Raw genomic sequence first — 20,305 nt, forward strand, 5'->3', positions numbered from 1 at the left:
TTCCTAGCAGTTAAAGACAAGCATACAGGGCTTTACCTGAGAAAATCTGTTCACCCAGTGGATTTTCAATATGAAATACCTAAAGCAAAAGAGTAAAAAGCAGATTGTTCAGAGGGTCCAGACCCTCTTATCACATCAGTCACATGGTCACAAGACAGCAGAAGGCAGTAATATTGACTCAGGAAGCAAACAAGAGAAGGTCCCTGCTTTAAAGGAACAAAACTTGGTACAATGAATGTCGTCAGGTCAGGCTAACTAATTGCAATACATTGTGATAAATGTTGAAATTGATAAATACTAGATGAAGTGGTAACACAAAAGTGGAAGAGATTAATTCCTTATGTGAATCAAGGAAGGCTTCATAGAGAATGATATATTAGGGTTGAGTAGATCTTTCAGAGTAATGATGGTAATAAGGAGAAAATTCCAGAAATAGGGGATTTGGTAAACCATAGTAAGTTTGGGAAGATAAACAGTTTAGTATGACTGAAGAAACTTTCATAGGGCAAAAGTGTAAACCAGGGAGGTAAGTTGATGTGAGATGGTCTGAAATCTTGTGCTAAAAAATATAGTTTTTATCCAATGATATCTAGGGGAGGGTTGATGAAAATAAGATGTTGGAATTAAGGTTTGTCCTAATGATATGAATAGTTGCTTATCTCTGAAAAGTTATTGTACAAATATTTCCATACTATTTATTTTCTATGGTTATTGTAACAAATTATCAAAAATTCTTCAATGAACTTGTGACAAATTATTAACCAAACTTGGTGGCTTAAAGCAATATACATTTATTATCTTGCAGTTCTGAGGTTAGAAGTTGGAATTGGGTCTTCCTGGGCTGAAATAAAGATATCAGCAGGACTGACTTCCTTCTAGTAGCTCTAGGGTGAAAATCCATTTCCTTGCCTTTTTCAGTTTATAGAGGCTATCCACATTCCTCAGTTTGTGAACTATTTCCATCTTTAAAGCCAGCAATGTCTGGTTGAACATGTCTCATGTTGATCCTTTGCACAGGCTCCCTGTTTTGCCTCCCTCTTTCACTTATAAGAAATCTTGTGATTACATTGGGCCTACCAGTTAATCCAGGATAATCTCCCCACGGCAAAATTCAGCTGATTAGCAACCATAATTCTCCTTTCCATGCAGTATAACATTGTCATACGTTCTGAAGATTAGAGTGTGGCCATTTTGGACAGTCATTATTCTACCGACCACTCTTAATTTTGTATACATTGATTGAACAGATTACTTTTCAATATCACATTCCTAGAACACCTTCCTATAATGACAATGATAATAATAGGTCATAGGCTTACCAGATAAGAGATCAAAACTATAATGAAAAGTTATTATTACAAATCCTCTAAAAATGTGTAAGATGTATTGGCAGGTAGCTGATCTTTCTCAACAAAATGACTCAGCAAGGCAGTAGCAGGATTCATTTAGATAACATTTTATTTGTTAGAGCAAGATTTGACAGACTTCATTTCAACAGCTGAAGAAATTAATTTAAAATCACAATGTTTAGTGTATTGGCATACTTTTACAGGTAGGTGCAGGGTGTAGAACAATGACATATTTTTGAAATCTAGTCACTGCTTCTACATTTTAATGAGAAGATTTGAGGATAGATAGAAGCCATACATTTAAGCAGATATGCTTTAGTAGATAGTGGAAAACTGTCATAAAATTGATCCACTGTGAAAATTTCTAGAGTTCTTAGTGATTTCTTTGTTATAAATAACACTTTTAAGTGTGTACTTTTCTGAACAGAAAAAAAATAACTATTCACTTTATGAATACTTTTATATTTACAATGCCCTTTTCAAAATAGTAAGTTAAATGGGAATACTGTGATGTGAACTACAATACTTCTAAAATTAAAAACATAAAGAACTCAAATATACTAGTCTAATGAGAAATATTTTTGACTGCACTGAAAGGTTACAGAATAGAATATTTCAGCTTTATTTACAGGCGTAAACATTTACAAGCATGGACAATATTATATTTTGACACATTTATGTATTACTGATTAAGCTCTTGAAATCAAAATCTGTGAAATAAGTACAGAAATAGCATATACCTTATTCTAATATTAACCTAAAACAGAACAGAAATGTATGTTTTTTTCTTTTGTAAAGTTTGTGGTTTTTAGAATATTAGAAAAGAAAATGGAGGTCCATTTTATTATAGTAGAAATACAAGTCCAAGTTATTATAGTAGAAATTTATGTTTAGAACAATTCACAAAATAGTAATATGTGTTTATTCAATTCTTTATTTTATCTCCATAATTTTTCATCTAGTTTACCAAAAAGAACGAGTTTACTCAAAATACATCCCATTGTTATAATAGCCATTCTCTTTTTACTGTTTTATATTCTGCCCTTTCATTCTCTTATGTTCCACTTTCTGTAACAGAGCTCATTACCAAGGTGATAGGAGACTAGTTTCAAAGGCAACATAAGTCAAAAAAATCAAGCCAGTGGTTTCCTTCAGGACATTCATATATTTCTAGAGTTAGAAAAATTTTTCCTTGGGCACAGTGATATCACTCTCAAGAAACCAATTACTTTCCAAATATTTGCAACACTATTTTTGACATAGCTAACTTAGTCATACAGGGAAGTATACTATAGCTATACGGTATATAATATCTCCTATATACAGTTCCTACACTGTAAACAAAAAAACTGGTTTAAAATATTTGATTATCTGGTAATTGACAGTTGGATAATTTTTTTGAGTCATTTTTATACATTGGCCATCCATCCACAGCTTGGCTTTTTATTTTTGTGTAGCAATAATTAACCATAGTTCCTTCTGTTTACCTTAAACATCCAAAACAACAAGGGACATTTTTGAACAATCTATAATATTCTTCTTGGATCTAAAAAAAAAGGGAAAAGAGAAAGGAAGAGAAATGTTCAACATAACTGCAACAATCACATCAAACTATTTTCAAATCACATTAAATTTTTATATTTGTTTTCCTAAATTATTAATGATTTCTGATTACCTGTGAGAATATGCTCAAGTGAATATAAGCTATGTTTATATTCTTAATAGCAAGTTTTGTAAAAGTATGTTTTCCTAAACATAGCTAGATGTTCTGACTTTTTTGATACTGAAATGTACTGCATAAAGGCAATAAAGGCACAAGTCATGAATCTATGATAATAAGAATTTTTATCACTTTGGTAACCTATGGTACATGAGTATACTATAGAGTTGACCAAAATAGCAAATGCTTACCTTTCTAGATAAAACACACAGGAATAAAAAAATGAACATCCCCTGGAAGGCATTGCTGATGGTGAAGAGGTAAGCTGTCACCACTGATGCATGTACAACATGGAGAACCCCAAAGATCCAGGTGGTGCCAAGAAGGAATAGGAGAGCAAGGGCTCCTCTGGCACAAGACCTAGAACATATGTGAAATGTTCCAATTAAGACACTAACATATACTCAGCACACCCACAAATTCCTCAAATTATGTGGGAAATGAGTTTTTTGGTATAACCAACCTTTTGGAAAGACCAGTAACAATTTTGAAGCTGACAAACTGTGCGACAGTTACATGGGACAGCCTTTAGGGTATGCTGCAACACTGTGGCAGGATGTGCTTCCCAAATCACGACAGTATTATTAAAATATAGCATTTTTCAAGGAATTTCCTTAATCTTCAAATATTTTTATCTGGTGAACTGCAGTGTGTATGCTTTGATTTCAAATCTAATGTTGCAGTAATTCCCGAAGGTAAGACATATATCTGTTTGGCAATATTTTCTTTCAGAAACCTTGAAAAGTATACCATGTAGTCTGGGGTCACACATGTGCATGACATCAAAGGAAACTTCTATTTTCCTTTCAGGTTTAGTAGAGAAGAAAGTGTAAGATATAAAACTAGATTTTTTTAAAGCTTTTACAATACCATTACCTCAAAATAAATTCATGTCAGAATACTGATATCTTAAAAATAATACATGTGCATACTCTTACATATTCTCAGCTTATTGCCTATGACTTTGAGTAAAATAATATTTAGTCCTGCTCACTGAGGACACTGTTAAAATAATCTCATGATTATTTTCTCATTTATTCTTAGTCTAAGCATTCTTTACTGCAGAAGATGTTTTAGCAGTGTACCTCAGAAAATGAGTCATTTTTAACTTTATTAAAACCAGCACACTACGTGAAACTATGAATGGTAAGGAATACAGAAAAGTAATCGATCAAACACTTGCTAAATCCTACCTATAAATCTTGTGCAAGGTATTGAAACTACAGGAGTGTTCTCAAGCAACCCAAACATAAGTTGTGTCTGATGGTCCCTATAGTACACTTCAGTTTTTCTTGAACAAACTATTTTCACAGTTTCAATAAATCAGTTTAAATAGAGGGGGGTTGAAGGGAAAATCATGGCAGCATGCAAACTAGGAAACACAAGAAAGAATCATAGTTATAAAGCTTTGAAAAATGTTTTGCAAAAGAGAATCACTAAAGCCTACTTTTGCTTAAAATAGTCATCATCTTTTCTTTCACAGGGGAGTATGTTTAAAAGGATTGTTTTGGTTACCATTTGATCTGTAGTGATTACAGGCTTATTAAACATATTAAATGTTATTTAACAATAAGCACTTTAAAGATGGAAGAAGAAAGGGTGAAAAATCATTTTAAAAATTGTCCTTATTTGTACTTTAAGTTACTAAGGCTTTTAATCACTAAAGAAAGTAGTTTTAAAATTACCTTATGTTCTCATAGCAACTGACTTCTGGTTTCAACCCTGCAGTGTGACGAAAAACTTTGTATATGATAACTCCAAAAGCCAAGAGATTCACCTGAGGAAATAATTTCAAAGAAGAGATATTTTTCATAGTAAAGTAGATACATATAAAGGAAATAAGTGGTAAAGATTTCAAATAAACAAAAACCAGAAAATCATGGTATGTTTATATCTATTACAAGGTACAAACCTTCTGGTAAACTTTGGCAAACAAATCTGTGGTTGATCTTTATAATATCACTGAAAACTGGTAGTACAATTTGCCACATTGTATTAAGGAACCTGTTCTAGACATTTCTTCAGATATTATGCTGCCAATACTGTAATGGATATACATATTAAGATAAATCTTGGTTTGAAAAACTTTATAAACAGTTGAGAAATCAAATTTTTGTTCATTAAATTGTGTATTGTTTCTTTGAGGAGAAGTATTAGTGATAATTCTGTCAACCCTTTAAAAATTTAAACTGGAAAGAAAAATCGAAAGGAAATTAGAAAACTCAACAAAATACCCTCGATTTCTATTGCTAGAAAAAGTTTGAATGTAAATTCTTTTGTGTGGTTCATCTAGCTAGCTCTTCTAGTATTTATGTTGAGATTTACTTTCTCTTCATTTAACTTTAATCAATAAATAAACATTTGTTTGAAGGTATATACATTTTATTGATAAACATTTGTCATTCTATTATTATATTTCCTAATATGGGCTAAAGAGAGTATACAAATTTACACCCCTTTTAAAGTGACTGTATTATGAAAAGTTTCCTCTTCTTTTCTTTCCTTATATTTTTGAAAACCTGTAAATCATATTTGCAGTGTCAGAAGACTAATTGAGGGGTATATTTTAAGTGAATATCTATTTCAATATGAGCATACCAATACTGTAAAACATTAAATATTATAAAATAATTTGTAGATTACTCCTTTATTGAATACATTAATCCAAACAGATATTTCAAAAGCCATTTTATAGTAACTTTAGCAAAGTGCAATACTTTAATTTTCAGCTAATTCTTACATTAGTATTTCTAAAGCTTGGAAAAATTCTGTTTTTTCTTCTATAATATATTCTAAGGACTTTCATAGTTTCTCAAAATGAAGTTTAATGATTACTATTATAAAAAGCAGTATGCAACAATGGGTGAGATAATTTCATGTTGTCACTTCTCCATGGAGAGGTTCTTGAGAGTAAAAACTTAGAGGAATAAGGATCTAGTTCCTTCTTCCTGCTTCCAAATGTTTATTAATTCTAATGATATGATTAACTAATTCTAATTACATTAATCTTCCATACAAAGAAAAGACCAGCAATTGCAGGGAGGAGATAAAATATATTTAAATTAATTTTTTAACAGTTTCACTTTACTATGTGCTCATATAATTAACTGAAATAACAATTTAATAATTAATTTTATAAATAGTCTTTACAGCTTATGAAAAAGTGATGCATAGTATTTTCTAGGTTTCTATAACTATAGCTTCTTTAAATAAATTTGGAGACAGTATTGTATTTAATTTTATAAAAATATCCATATTTTTAAATAATAAAAAGTATTAACATTTGGTTAGTATAAATAATATATTCAAAGTATTATTGGTTTTAAAATCTTCAAAGAATTTTTGTGAGGTGTTTATATTGAACTTGTTATCTCAACAAAGAAAGACTTATAAGATAAAAGAAGTTTAAATGATAAATGTTCTCTAATGCATAATTTTTCCACATAAGTAATTTATAATATTTATTAAATAAACTTCCACAGACTCCTGCTTTTGATAATACAAATTTGAAAAATAGTTGTTCATACTGCTTTGGTTTTTCAGAAGTGCAGATATATTTTGGATATGCTCTTCTACATCATACGCTTAAATAGTGAAGAATAGAAATGGAACATTTCCTAGGGGTGATCCAGTTCTGGAAAGTACATATTTTTCCTTTACAAAAGGGAAAATGTTTACATAGTTATGAAAACCAGGTGCTGCTGCACAAGTAAGAGACTAATTCTTACACCATTAACTCATATTTTCCCAATTGTAAGGGAGAACAGATTAAAATATTTTTATCAAAAGGTGTTATGGTAGTGAAAACAATCACAAATACATCGATTGTGATATCTATATTCATGGATAATAATACAAATATATGGACCTTTTCATTTGCACTTATTCTAAATGTTTTATAAAGGGTCTATTAAGTGTCAGGTATAGAGGTGTGGCCTGGTACATATTAGTGAACAAAACAGACATTGTCCTTGATTCTCATAAACTTATTAAGAAAATAGATGGTAAACAAATTTGCAACTAAATAGGTATAAATCTACAAACTGTGATATAGGCCATTAAGTTACAAATTTAAACTATTAGGAGAGACAAAATGTGTATGAATTAGAATGAAGGTTTGGGAAATATCTCTCCTAAAATTTAGCATTTAAACCAGAACCTGATGCTTTATAAATATTAGCAGATCAAGAATGAGGGGAGAAAGGCATTCTATGAAGGAAAAAACATTGTAGAAAAGGCCATGAGGCTTGAGGGAGTTGAGAATGTGGTATGTCTTTAAGGAATTAACAGTGGCTGGGGTATAGTAAACAAAGGAAAGAGTAGCATGATGCAAGGTGGCTGACATAGAGATAAAAGTACTTAGATTTTACCCTAAATGCAAAGGTTTTTATTTATTCTTTCACTCAGGAATTACTTATATCCTATAAGTCTTTTCCTCAAGGAACTTACAATATAATGGAGAAGATGACCAGTCAACAGGAAAGTATAACACTCTTCAATAAGTGCCATGCAGTTTGCACAGTAAAGTAAAAGAACAGAGGATGATGCCCTTATTTATGGTTTGTAAGCCAATCTTGAGTGACCGGTAGAACAAAAGAAGGGCAACCTAGAGAAAATAAGTGATCACTCAAGATCTTCGTCAATAGATCTACCTACTGTGTTTCCACAAAAATAAGACCTAACCGGACCATCAGCTCTAATGCATCTTTTGGAGCAAAAATTAATATAAGACCTGGTATTATATATTATATTATATTACATTATATTATATTATATTATATAACACCCGGTCTTACAGTAAAATAAGACCGGGTATTACATTAATTTTTTCTCCAAAAGACGCATTAGATTGGATGGTCTGGCTAGGTCTTATTTTCAGGGAAACATGGTATGCACACTCATTTCCCAGATGATCAGATCCAATGGCTCAAAATACTATCTGTAGGTCCTGTCTGACCTCTCCACTTGGAAAGCTAATAGGCATCCTGTGTTAAAAATATCAAAAACCAAACTGCTATTCTTTCCTCAAAGAACCTATTCTTGCTGTAATCTTCCCCACTTTTGGGGGCTGGGGGGAGATGTATCTCATCCTTCTAGTAGATCAGGCTTATTTATCAGCAAACCCTTCACCTCTCCCTTCAAAACATATTCAGAATACAACCACCACTCACTGTTTTCCCAGCTCCTATTCTGAAAGAAACCACCATTGTGCCTCTCCTGGGCTATTATTGTACAAGCTTCCTAATTGGTCTCCTCTCTTCCAGCCTTGCCTTCCAACAACCTCTTCTCATTACACAGTCAGATTGATCCCTGTAAAATGTTAAGTCAGACCAGTTCTCTATTCAGAGCCTTCCAGTGGCTTTCCCATCTCAGAGTTAAACCTGAAGATCTCATAATGGCCTCTAAGGTTTGAAATGGTATACCTCTTCCCTGGAGTATTAACTTCATTCTCTGATCACTTCACTCCACTCACACTGGGTTCTCTGTCCTTCCTCCAGTACACCAAGCCGGCCTTTGAGCGTTTGTACTTTCTGGGCCCTCAGATATTCCTATAGTTCATTCCCTCACCATCTCTTCTTAAATGCTGCTTATTTACAGACTGCCTCCCAGTGTACTTTTATCTGAAACCCACATGATAAATTAGACCTGAAATCAATTCTATGGAAATGTAGGAAATGATGGTTTTCTTTACCATGTTGGACAATGTGTATTCTGTATGCCAACATGTTTATCCTTTGTGTTTATCACTAGAAAACTAACAGACTCTCCTTGACCAAAGTTTAGTCAGGCTCCTCTGATCCCTCTTCTCATCTAGGCTTTGACCTTAGGTTCAGTGTCTATTCTTGAGGACTCCAGTTTTAGTAAGAATCCTGCTAAGTCATCCTAAGAGGGGATCCTCCCACTGTTGACATTTGATTCCTCATTCCCCAGATCATGATATCTGATCATGGTGGTTTGCCTTTCAGCAAGAATATTGTTTAAGTAAGAATTCTCCTTAACTTTGATGTCACCTCTTAGTAAATTTCCATCTACCAACCCCTTCACCCACGCCCCCAACATACAACCTGTTCCTTGGTTATAATCCCCAGATATATTTTGTATTCAGAGTTGGCCCAAATCTCTCTCCCATATTGTGATAGTCTTGACATCTATCACAAGTAGTCCTGAACAAAGTCTTTCCTACCATTTTAACAAGTGTCAGAATAATTTTTTCTTTAATTAAACTCAGAGCTAAATCCAACATCATGTTACAATATTCCTCAAATTTGGAGTAACTGGAAAAGCCTACATTTGCTCCGTTTACACTGCCTGCATTCTCTCTTACTCATAAATATACAAGATACTTTTAATCCCCTTTCTAACAGAATAAAAAACCACAAAGTAAGAATCAACATATCCTAAATGCACATGAGTTTATTTACTTAGAGGTGGAAATTAAATTGAAACTCTGCATTTTACTTGGTATGGAAAAGTATATTTTGAGAAGGAAGTTTTATAAAAATAAGTATGAATAGTCTGAGAGGAGACAAAAGCAAAAACTCAAAACAAAATTATATAGAATTGAAAAGTATTTCTGATAATAAGTAATAGTTCACAATTATTTAAGAAGTAATGACTTTGAGGATAGAGAGAAAATTATTTGTATTTTAGGTTAAATAGTTGGAAATATATTATTTGCACTGTGCTTACAGGCAATGGCTACATCAATGATAACTGACTTGAGTATGTGAGTAATTTTTTTCAATATAAGAAAACAACATTAACCTTAGGAAAATGGTGCCTTTAAAATCATTCACACATTTGTTCATTAGTGTTCACCTATATATGCTGGTTTTATTAGCTGTTTTACCCCTATTATTTAGCTCTAAATGTTAGTGCCACAAATGCACAGGGATTAATGACTTACAAATGAACAAAGTCATTCATGGTCATTTTTGTCTCAGTTTAAAAGAAACGAAACAGTTTTATCTTGTCAAGTAGGAGTCCATAATACTTTTTTAGGAATAAACAAGGCAAGGACATTAGATGGCAAACATAAGAACTCTGAAATTCATCGCTGTACTTTAGAATACAAAAGAGAGTGAAAATAGCTGTGAAGAAAAATAATCATTCAAAGTCATGAAAACTTAACCCTTGAGAGAAAAATATTTTAAATTTAAAATCATTCCCCTTGCTTCATCTTAAGGGATATTTATACAGAGATCTGTTTCTTAACTTCATTGATATATGCAGTTACTTCAAAGTTTGGCACACATGTTCTGATGTTTGACAGAGAGCGATAAAATTTTTTACGTCTTACCTTTTTTAAACAAGAAATTTAAATAGAGAAGCTGGGGAAAGAGCGGGAGCTAATTCTGAAAGATTCAGACCTACAGGTACATTCAACCCAAGGGCTTCACATTCAGACTTCAAAATGAAGCATCCCAATCAGTCATTTTTCCTTTCTTAGTCTTTTCCTCAATAATTGATGAAGCCATTTATATGCTGATGTCAGATCTCAGCAAAAAGAATGAGAAAATTTCTCTTATAGCACTTTTAGACCTGGCTTTAATTTTTCATATATATCAAACAGAAACTGGTTCATTTAAGAATGTGTCATGATCACAACTATTATGTCCTTTCAAATAGTTTTATTGTCTTTAAATTAACTAGCCTAGGACATATCCGCTTCTGCCATGGATAAAGGGTGGGTTTCTACTGGCCTACAGAGAGGCCATAAAAAAATCAACTCATTCTTATTCCCTAGACCCCTGCAGAGATAGCTAAGTGATTTTTAATCTAAGCTGTAAAATGAAAAGTATGATGTATTAATTTTTAAAAAATTGTCTGCTAGGTAGATTGGAATCAAATAGTTAGAATTTTGTTTTCTGTCTGATTTTGTTTTTTTCTTTTTTGATTATTTCCCAATTGGAATCACCCTTTAAATGCCTTAGTTATCATGCTAATCCCATATCATAGCAGTATGTGGTGAGTCAAATAATGTCCCTCCTCCAAAAAATGTCCACACCCTAATGTCTTGAATCTGTGAATATGGCAAAAGGAATTATATACTCTATAATTATAGTGTTCCCATATAAATAAAAATTTAAAATCCAGTTTAAAATAAATACTAATTTATCAATAACATTTATTATTGATTTTCTAGATATCTGGTGAACAGTCAATTATATAAAAACTTCTTTATAATTTGTAGATTCTGCTTCTATGTTTCTTAAAATAAAAAGATCAAGAAAAATTATAACTAGTACATGACTTTGTTTTCAGGTAGTCTTAAATGAAGTTTGTATAATACTTTTGAGTACCTGTCACATTTTCTTCTCTATAATAACTATCTTTATAGGTCCTTCTCATAGGGTTGTCAGATTAGTAAATTAAAACACAGGATGTCAGGTAAATTAGAATTTCAGATATACAACAAATAATTTTTTTTTAGTGTAACTATGTCCCATGCAATATTTGGGACATACTTATACTTCAAAAATTGTTTATCTGAAATTCAAATTCACTGGGCATCTGTATTTTGTATGGCAACTGTTAACTTTATAGCTTTCAAATTATTTTCACATCTGATCCTTCTTATAATCTGAGGACACTGGCTTCTTAGTAGAAAACCCCCAGGACATCACCCTTTCCACCCAGGCTGGTCTATAACTATTTGAAAAGAGATCTCAAAGGAAGACGGGGTACATTTTCAGATGCTGGAACTGTTTGGAATCTGAACATGTGTGTATGTGCTAAGCCTGATAAAATGTCCTAAAAGTATATAGCAGATGAAAGCACCTATAAAAGGTTTGAGTAAAGAATACACCCAGGCTTGGCAGAGCTCCTCAACTTTGGCAGCCTCTTGTGTGCCTGCTGAAGCTGTGCCAGGAAGGCACTTGCTAAAAAACTTTTGGTAATAAAGTAATAATTAGAAATTAAATTTTCAAAGCTTAGATATGAAATTGTATTAATATCAATTTAGTGAAAACTGACAGAAATGATAATGCTACAGTGTTGGCCTACTGTCAGAATTCTGGAGTGGAATAACTTTTTCCCCTACATATGTTACATGACACTGCTAGGAAGCATTTCTCTCCTAATTTCACAAGCCTCAACTTGTCTAACATTCCCTGGGCTCAGGATTTAGCATCCTTGGATATATCTACAGAACTACTGTGTTTCCCTGAAAATAAGACCTAGCCAGACCGTCAGCTCTAACAGGTATTTTGGAGCAAAAATTAATATAAGACCCGATATTATATTATATTACCCGGTCTTATAGTAAAATAAGACTGGGTCTTGTATTATATTATATAGGACCCAGTCTTATAATAAAATAAGACTGGGTCTTATATTAATTTTTGTTCCAAAAGATGCATTAGAGCTGATGGTCCATCTAGGTCTTATTTTCGGGGAAACATGGTAAGAGAGAGAGACTCCTCCACTGAGATTATTAACACACCGTTTAGGAGGGAGCAGACTACAGAGAAATGGAAGTGTATGAAATGAAAGAGAAATAAAATTATATGAAAAAAATACACAAAGAGTAATATGAAACATATTGAAACATCTGAAACAATCTGAAAATATAATAACATATAATCAAATATTTAGGTAGGTTCTACATATCATAAGAGGAGATAGCCCTTATAGATTACTCTGGGATATTAACAGTTTTTATGATATTTCACTAATCTCTTATGGTTTACACTTTAGAAAACAGCAGTGCTCTCCACCCAGGCATTGACTGCTGTGTTATACAACTGGATGAATTGTTGTTCTGGAATAAAATGCATTTTTTCACATACTTAATAACTACTGTAATATTGAGACTCAAGTCAATGACAAAAAATAATATTTATTGAGTATTTTCTGTGTGCCAGGCACTATTCCAAGTCTTTTCTATTTATTAATTCAATTAACCCTCATGCCAACTTTATGGGGTTTTTATTCTTATTCTTAATATTAATATTATCATTATCATTATCATTGCATTTATGGCAATAGAGGCATAGAAAGGTCATATGACTCTCCCTAGGTGACACAGTTAGGAAGTAGCTGAGCTAAGTAGGATTCATAGCTAGTAGACAGGTTCCAGAGTTTATGGTCCTAAGAACTTTACAAGACTATCAAACTACAGATGAAACACCTGTAAAGAGAAGTTAAATTGATATCTAAAATTTTAATAATTTAGACATTTATTGATACTAACTGCTAATAGTTACTGCATTTTAAAAATGGTTCAGAGTAGAAGAGTAGAATATTAATGAGTAGTGATATGGTTCACTATTTAGCATTAGTGTTCCCTGAACTTCAGATACCAGTGGAAGGCCTTGTTAACACTGAACAGGATTTAGTGTGTTATGTCATTTATCCCCAGTGGAGATATCTGTCTTCACTGTTATCTGTGGTCAAAGGATATAAGAAGCTGGTAGTTTTTGTGGTCTTGAACAAGAGCTTTCTAACCCTGAGAGTTTGAATGTGGTTACTGGTTCATGTCAGTGGCCTCCAAAGTGCAATGCCAAAATAATACATTGGGGCACAGGAAAAATATATTAGAATTCTCGCTAATATTTTTCTAAGGAAAATATTAAGGTTTACTATTTAAAATACAGAAAGTACTGGTGCCCTAGCTTTTAACATGTCGAATAGAATCACATGTAAGATACAAGCCATTTGGAGAGATGAGTGATTATTCCTAAAATTAGAGAGGTTTACCCCTTTTATTATCTCAGTCACTGCAATATATTGTATGTGTGCCTATTAGGTGGATTTCAGATCACATTATGTAGTTTTATTAAAATAACTCTAATAAAATGAAACAAAAAAGACCCGAGACACTTCCAAGTGCACTGTGGTTTAAAATTGATACTGATAAAGAATATACAAATGGGAAAATGACAGACTGACATTTTCCTTACTCTCAGAGTGAATTATTTGCCAGCCAAGTTGCAAGTACATGTAAGTCAGCCAGGTTAAAATCCAGGAAGATCTAATCAGATTTAATAAAATATTTTTTAAAAATTCAAATTATTAAGGGGACTGTTTGAGGTATGCATTTAGATCCACAGTTTTCAATCATATTTTAAGTCAGGCATAGTCAAAATAAACATAATTTTTCTAAAGTCAATCATACATGTTTAGATGTTTCTTCTAACGTTTTCTACTTTATAGTGAGAGTTTTAAAAAGTCACATACCATCAAAGAAAACTCTGCTGTTTATGATGAAGTAAATTAACTGAAATAATACATGAAAAATAATATGGTACACACTTAAATGCATTCCCTGTATAAATTTAAATACACAGTTTTGCAGTAATATTATTGTGAACTACAATTAGAAAACAATAGTATAGATTTGAAGAAATAAGTATTAGAACAGAGTAGTTAGGATGGCATATTCACTACATAGTCATACTAAAGTACAGATTTAATGCACCTTTGTGAAGTTTCAGCTCTGATAGCCATTCAAACCAAGAATTAAAATAAACTGAATTTAGATCTATACATTTGAATAGCTGTATTAAAAGCATAATCAATATTTCATTAAAAATGGAACACAAATATTTTAGTGAGGATCATATTAAATACATTTAAATATTGTTTTTCATCTTTAATCTTTTAAAATATGTTTTCAAGTATGTTTTATAATATACATTGTATGTATAACATATAATGTAATGTACATAAAACATTAGCAAACTAGTAGATGTATAAAATTTTTCAAGATGAAAACCTATGTTTTTTGAGGTACATATATTTTACTGATGGGCTCTTTGGTCAAAAGAGTTTTGAGACCATTGCCTTATATGCTTTGCTTTGACAGTTTCAAAAGCAACAGAAGCATCTTCAAAATAAAGAAAATAAATGGACTCTGGAGCCACACTTCATGGATGCAAATTCCAGCTCTGACACTTACTAACTGGGCAATTTATTTAATTCCTTGTATTTCACTTCCTTTGTCTGTAAAATATGGATAAGATTAGTACTTATAGGGTTGTCGTATATACTAAATAACATGATTAATGTAAAGCATTTAGAATAGTGCTCAATATATAAAATCTCAACACACATAAATTATCACCACCGATGGTTATTATGTTCACATGAAAAAATGTTCTTCCAAATAGTCTTGAATATTGAAGTACCCAACAATGAATCTAACATATATTTATTCAATAGTTGATAAGCATATTTTGTGTTATAGTTTCATTGGACCTGTAAACAGCACCTAAAAATATCAGAACTTACATCTGTAAGTCTTTATTTTGTGTAACATGTTCTTAGTAGAAAAAAATATCTTTTCCTACTTTCAGGACTTTCCTCTAAAATAATGTCAGCAAAATGAATCCTTAAGGAGATAAAATTCAATAATAAGTCAAGCATTTATAATTTATGTAAACTTTTTCTTATTGTTGTTGAAACTCCACTAGAGTAGAACTAAAAATTCCAGGTAAAAAAATCTGGCTGTCTTCAAAAATTTTACAGAAAAGGAATGAGTAGCTATATTTAAAAGGGCAATCCATAGGTAAAATTACCACATGCTTAAATATAAGAAATGTTTTAAATGAATCCAACATATTCTGGGATATTTTATGGGAGGCAGAACTTATCTTTTCTTACATCACTCTAGTATAGAATGGGGTAGCAAATTTTTTCTGTAAAGGGCCAGATATTAAATAGTTTAGGTTTTTGAGGACCATATGATCTCTATTACAACTATTCAACTCTGCCCTACCTACCATTAAACCAGCCTTTGACAATTTGCAAACAAATGAATGTGACTGTATTGCAATAAAACTTCATTTACAAAAATAGGCTGTAGCCATTGATGACTCCTGGTCTAGAATTCAAGACCCATAAAGATAAATATTTTTTTCTATATTATTTACTGATGTATCCCCAAGGCCTAGAACACTATGTTATATAAAATATGTTCAATACACATTTCTTAAATGAATAAAAGTATCAAGGATGGTATACCCAAATCCCAGGTATCCTTAATGGCCTATGTAAAAGAGCATTCAGCCATTAATTTGATTAAAAAATTTTGAAATTATATATATGTAATTTATATTATATATATAAATTTATATTAAGTATATATAAATACATATGTATATAATTAATATATGGAAGTATATATATTATATAATATATATTAAATATATATGTTTAATATATGTAAATTTATATCTCATATCTTTCCACATATCCTGAGGCAATAGTGAAATAATTATTTTATTATGGGCAAAATCCCATTCCAATATTTAATCACCTTAGGCATTAAAAAGTTATTTATGCTTCTTATTTTTAACATGTTTCTATTAGGAATATTTTAATAGCTGATTTTTTAGTGTTTAAAAGAATAATTTGCTTGTCTCTTAAACAGAATCAAAAGTTGGGCAGAACTAGAAATTTATAAACATGAAGGATAAAGTGACCTCCATGAGTGTAAGTGACTTTCATGGGCCTATTTTTATAGCTGGTTTTAACTGCAGATGATTATAAGCCATAGGAAGATACTAGAAAAGGAACAAAGGTGAAGGAGAAAAATTTTGTATGAAGAGTATTTACAATTCTTAGATTTAATGTAATAATGAAACTGAGTGATAAAATCTCTTTTGTTAAAATATAAGCAAGGTAATATGTTCCTTGTATACACATGCTGTACAAAATGAGGACAGGTTAGTAAGCACGAACACAGTTTATACAAACTTATATAAATCATATGACTGTTACTCAGCATCTATGATAGAACTTGTAAAATTCAATTTAAAGATGTATCTAAAGTTATCACAAATTTAAAAAGTGAAAATACAAAAAGAGATATAAGATTGTCCCTAAAATTATTAAAAGTTCCCTTTTTTGACTTTTAAAGGATGCTGTTATTCTTTTAATTTCCTTTTTTTTTTTGTTTTAATAGTAGCTGCGTATATAGAGTTGGCATTATTGTCTTCATGTACATATTAGAAATGCAGTAACTAGAAAGAACCCATGTGTAGGGAAGATGTTGAAGAAAATTTGCCTTCATTGGTTGATGTGAGCTTTTGTCTATTAGCTTTTATCTGTTCCTGTATGTGAGGTGATTTCTGTGCTGTGATCAAGGGGTTGAGTAAATTTCCTCTTTGGTCTCATTCTCCCAATCGGGGAGACATGAGATGAGGTTGCTTTTGTCTGTGCTGTGAGGTGATGGTTAGCTTAGGGTTAAAGGAATTCTTGATCAGGGGTTGAGAGAATTCCCTCTTTGTTCTGTCTGTTTCACCCACATCAGCAGATGAAGTGAAGAAGTAGCTAAGTTATATCAGGATGACGTGACAGGCACATTGCCAGGCCTTGTTGCTTATCCAGATGAATTGGCCCTTTGGCCAGATGGGCAACATTCATGTCAGTAACTGCCCTCCCCGAAACTGGTCATTCCCAGAGGGGGAGGCAGGAACAAGAAACTTGGCTAAGGTACATCTGAGAAAATATATAAGACAGACCTCAGATGGCAGTGTAATTATCATTTTTTTCATTTGTCATTGGTGATTCTTCATCATTTTAACATTCTGGAAACTTCCAGCAACATGCAGCTTACAACACCCGGAGATGTCCTGATTTCCAGCCGCAGACCTGGTGAGGTCTGGCTGGTTCCCGACCTCTCCACTATTGTTCCCCATGGATAACCTTCTTGAAAAGTGTTAAGATTTTAGAAGCTTTTATGCAGCTTGCCGCTAACAGCATCAGAATGTGCCCTAACTTCCAGCAACAACAGTTGCAACAACAACAGCAACAGCAGCAACATTCTTGAGAACTTGTTAGCATCTTAAAAACTTATATGCAGCTTGCAGCTTACAGCATCAGAAGACACCTTGACTTCTAGCAGCAGCAGCAACAACAACAACAATGGCAATGGGAACAGCAGCAACATTCTTGGGAACTAGCAAGCAGTGCTGTGGGAGATGCCTGAGTTTCTCTCAACTACAGACCTGGCGAGGTTTTGATTTATGATTTTTCCAGTGTTGTTCTCAGGCTTGGTGAGCTTTTGGCATCTACTGTAATAGTTACTATCTTATAAAGCTTATTACCGCTTTTGAACATGCCTTATTAATGTTATTTGTATATTTAGCTAAGTGATTTTTGATCAATAGTAAACATGTTGAGGTCTCTTAAACTTATATGTATACTCCTATGACATGACATTGTTATCAAGGTATATAGTTTAGTCTTAACCACCTTTACTTTCTGTCATTAGCACATTCTATTAATTGCTTTTGTATTTTACTATTGCATATTGCTAAATAAGTTGATTGGATATTGCTAAATAAATAAATTCATTAGCCCCTCTCTAGTGTGTCCCAACCCTTTCTTTTCCCTGCTCGTCATCACACCATGGTGTGGTGTTTTTCCCAATCATATAGCTTTTGAAAACTTCTGCCATTATTTGTCCAGGGCCTTATTTTATTCAGTTAATCATAAAATGTCAATGTTAAAATTCCTAGTGAAAATGTCATAAATAGATTAATGTAGATAGATATACGAGGTGTGATCAAACAATACAGTGAATATTTAAATTAAAAAAATATAGTAAAAGACACATTGCCATTAATCCCCCTCAAAATACCCCCGCCCCCCCCAATCCCCACTTCAAACACACTTATCCCATCGTTCTTGCCATTTTCTGAAGCAGTTTTGGAAGTCTTCTTTCGTGAGAGTCTTCAGTTGCACTGTGTTGGCTGCCTCAAGGTCCTGAATCATTTTGACTTTGGGGAAGAGCCAGAAGTCGCACGGTGCCAGATCTGGTGAATAAGGTGGATGAGGACACACTGTAATATTTTTATTTGACAGAAATTGTCATATACCAGAAGCGATGTGTGACACAGAGCACTGTCATGATGAAGGATGATTTACGGCACACTTTAAAACACAGTTTCTCTCAACCGTAGCTCACACCTGACTGACTGCACAGAACAAATTGAAACTTGTCACACATTGTTACTAAGGTTTGATGCACCACTTCTCATATTGAAGATCCCTGCCTTTCTGTTGGATGGCACTTGGCAGCAGCATTTGGCATATGTTTTGATATCAATGGAAAGTCTCCGTGTCACTCATCACTTTTCAGTCAAATAAAAATATTACAGTGTGTTCTCATCCATCTTGTTTACCAGATCTGGCACCGTGCAACTTCCGGCTCTTTCCCAAAGTCAAAATGACCATGAAAGGAAACCGTTTTGAATCGATTCAAGACATTGAGGCAGCCATGAAAGCGCAACTAAAGACATGAAAGAGGACTTCCTGAACTGCTTCAGAAAGTGGCAAGAACAATGGAATAAGTATGTTCCAAGCGAGGGGGAGTATTTTGAGGGGGAATATGGAAGTGTATATTTTACTGTAATAATTATTTTTTAATTTAAACATTCTTTTTTTTTTTTTTTTAATCATCACAACTCATAGCAATCATTCCTAAGGAGAAAAGGAATAAAGGAAAAGTGTTACACTATAATGAATGCTTCACATGTTATCTTTTCTGTTAAATCTTTTCAAAATAATTTCATTTCCTTGATGATGACTTCTTTCTTTTAGTTTCCTTTACAGGAAAGAAATTGACATTTTTGACTACTGTGCTTGGTGCATCATTTATTTATTCATCCAACAATATTACTTGAGTGATTAGTACCTGGTAAACCTTAAGGATAATATAGTGAGAGAAATTCCATAAGGTTTTCCTCTCATAGAGCTTACAGTCTCCTGGAGAAGACAGATATGAATCAGTTTTTAATGAGTTATTCACACTAGCATGCATGTCATTTTAAATTGAGGATACTATTCAAAAAGAAAACAAAAGGGGCTTCTATGAAGGCATATAACAAAAAGATTTATTATAGACTGTTAAGCCAGGGACTACTTTCCTCAGGAAGTGATGTCTGAATTGTTATCTGAAAGACAAACAGGAGTTAACTGGATGAAGGGATGGCCATAAGGAAGTGACAGTGAGTGTTTTAGTGCAGAGGTGCTGAGATGGGAAGGTACATAGAACCTATTAAAAACTGCATAGCAGCCAATGTGATTAAAACACAAAAGCCCATGGGAAGGTCTTGTGAGATGAGGCTGAGCAGTCGACAGGGGCCAGAACATGCAGTGCCTCCTAGATAGTGTCCACTTTTTCCCTATTTTCCAGGGCTAGTATTTTTCATGTATATTGCCCAGAGTTCTGTTCAGTTCAGCACTTACCTGAGTTTTTTATTGTTTACATCTTATTAAAATAAAC

The 20,305-nt window shown here is 32.7% G+C and overlaps 1 protein-coding gene across 2 annotated transcripts in view; it reads right to left on the reverse strand.

Moving 5' to 3' along the window:
• Positions 1 to 1,440: 1,440 nt before the first annotated feature.
• The window catches only part of ADGRL4 (adhesion G protein-coupled receptor L4), a 104,905-nt gene continuing 86,040 nt past the window's right edge, over positions 1,441 to 20,305 (reverse strand). For both annotated transcript variants that reach the window (XM_019743359.3, XM_074334998.2), the window contains 3 exons: positions 4,755 to 4,846; positions 3,261 to 3,429; positions 1,441 to 2,895 (listed from right to left, as the gene is read on the reverse strand). In XM_019743359.3, coding sequence (XP_019598918.2) covers positions 2,833 to 2,895; positions 3,261 to 3,429; positions 4,755 to 4,846 — 324 coding nt within the window. In that variant the 3' untranslated portion in view covers positions 1,441 to 2,832. The remainder of the gene's footprint in view (positions 2,896 to 3,260; positions 3,430 to 4,754; positions 4,847 to 20,305) is intronic.

Source organism: Rhinolophus sinicus, chromosome 14 (genome assembly GCF_057876585.1).
Source record: "Rhinolophus sinicus isolate RSI-liver-muscle chromosome 14, RSI-T2T, whole genome shotgun sequence".
NCBI lineage: Eukaryota > Metazoa > Chordata > Mammalia > Chiroptera > Rhinolophidae > Rhinolophus > Rhinolophus sinicus.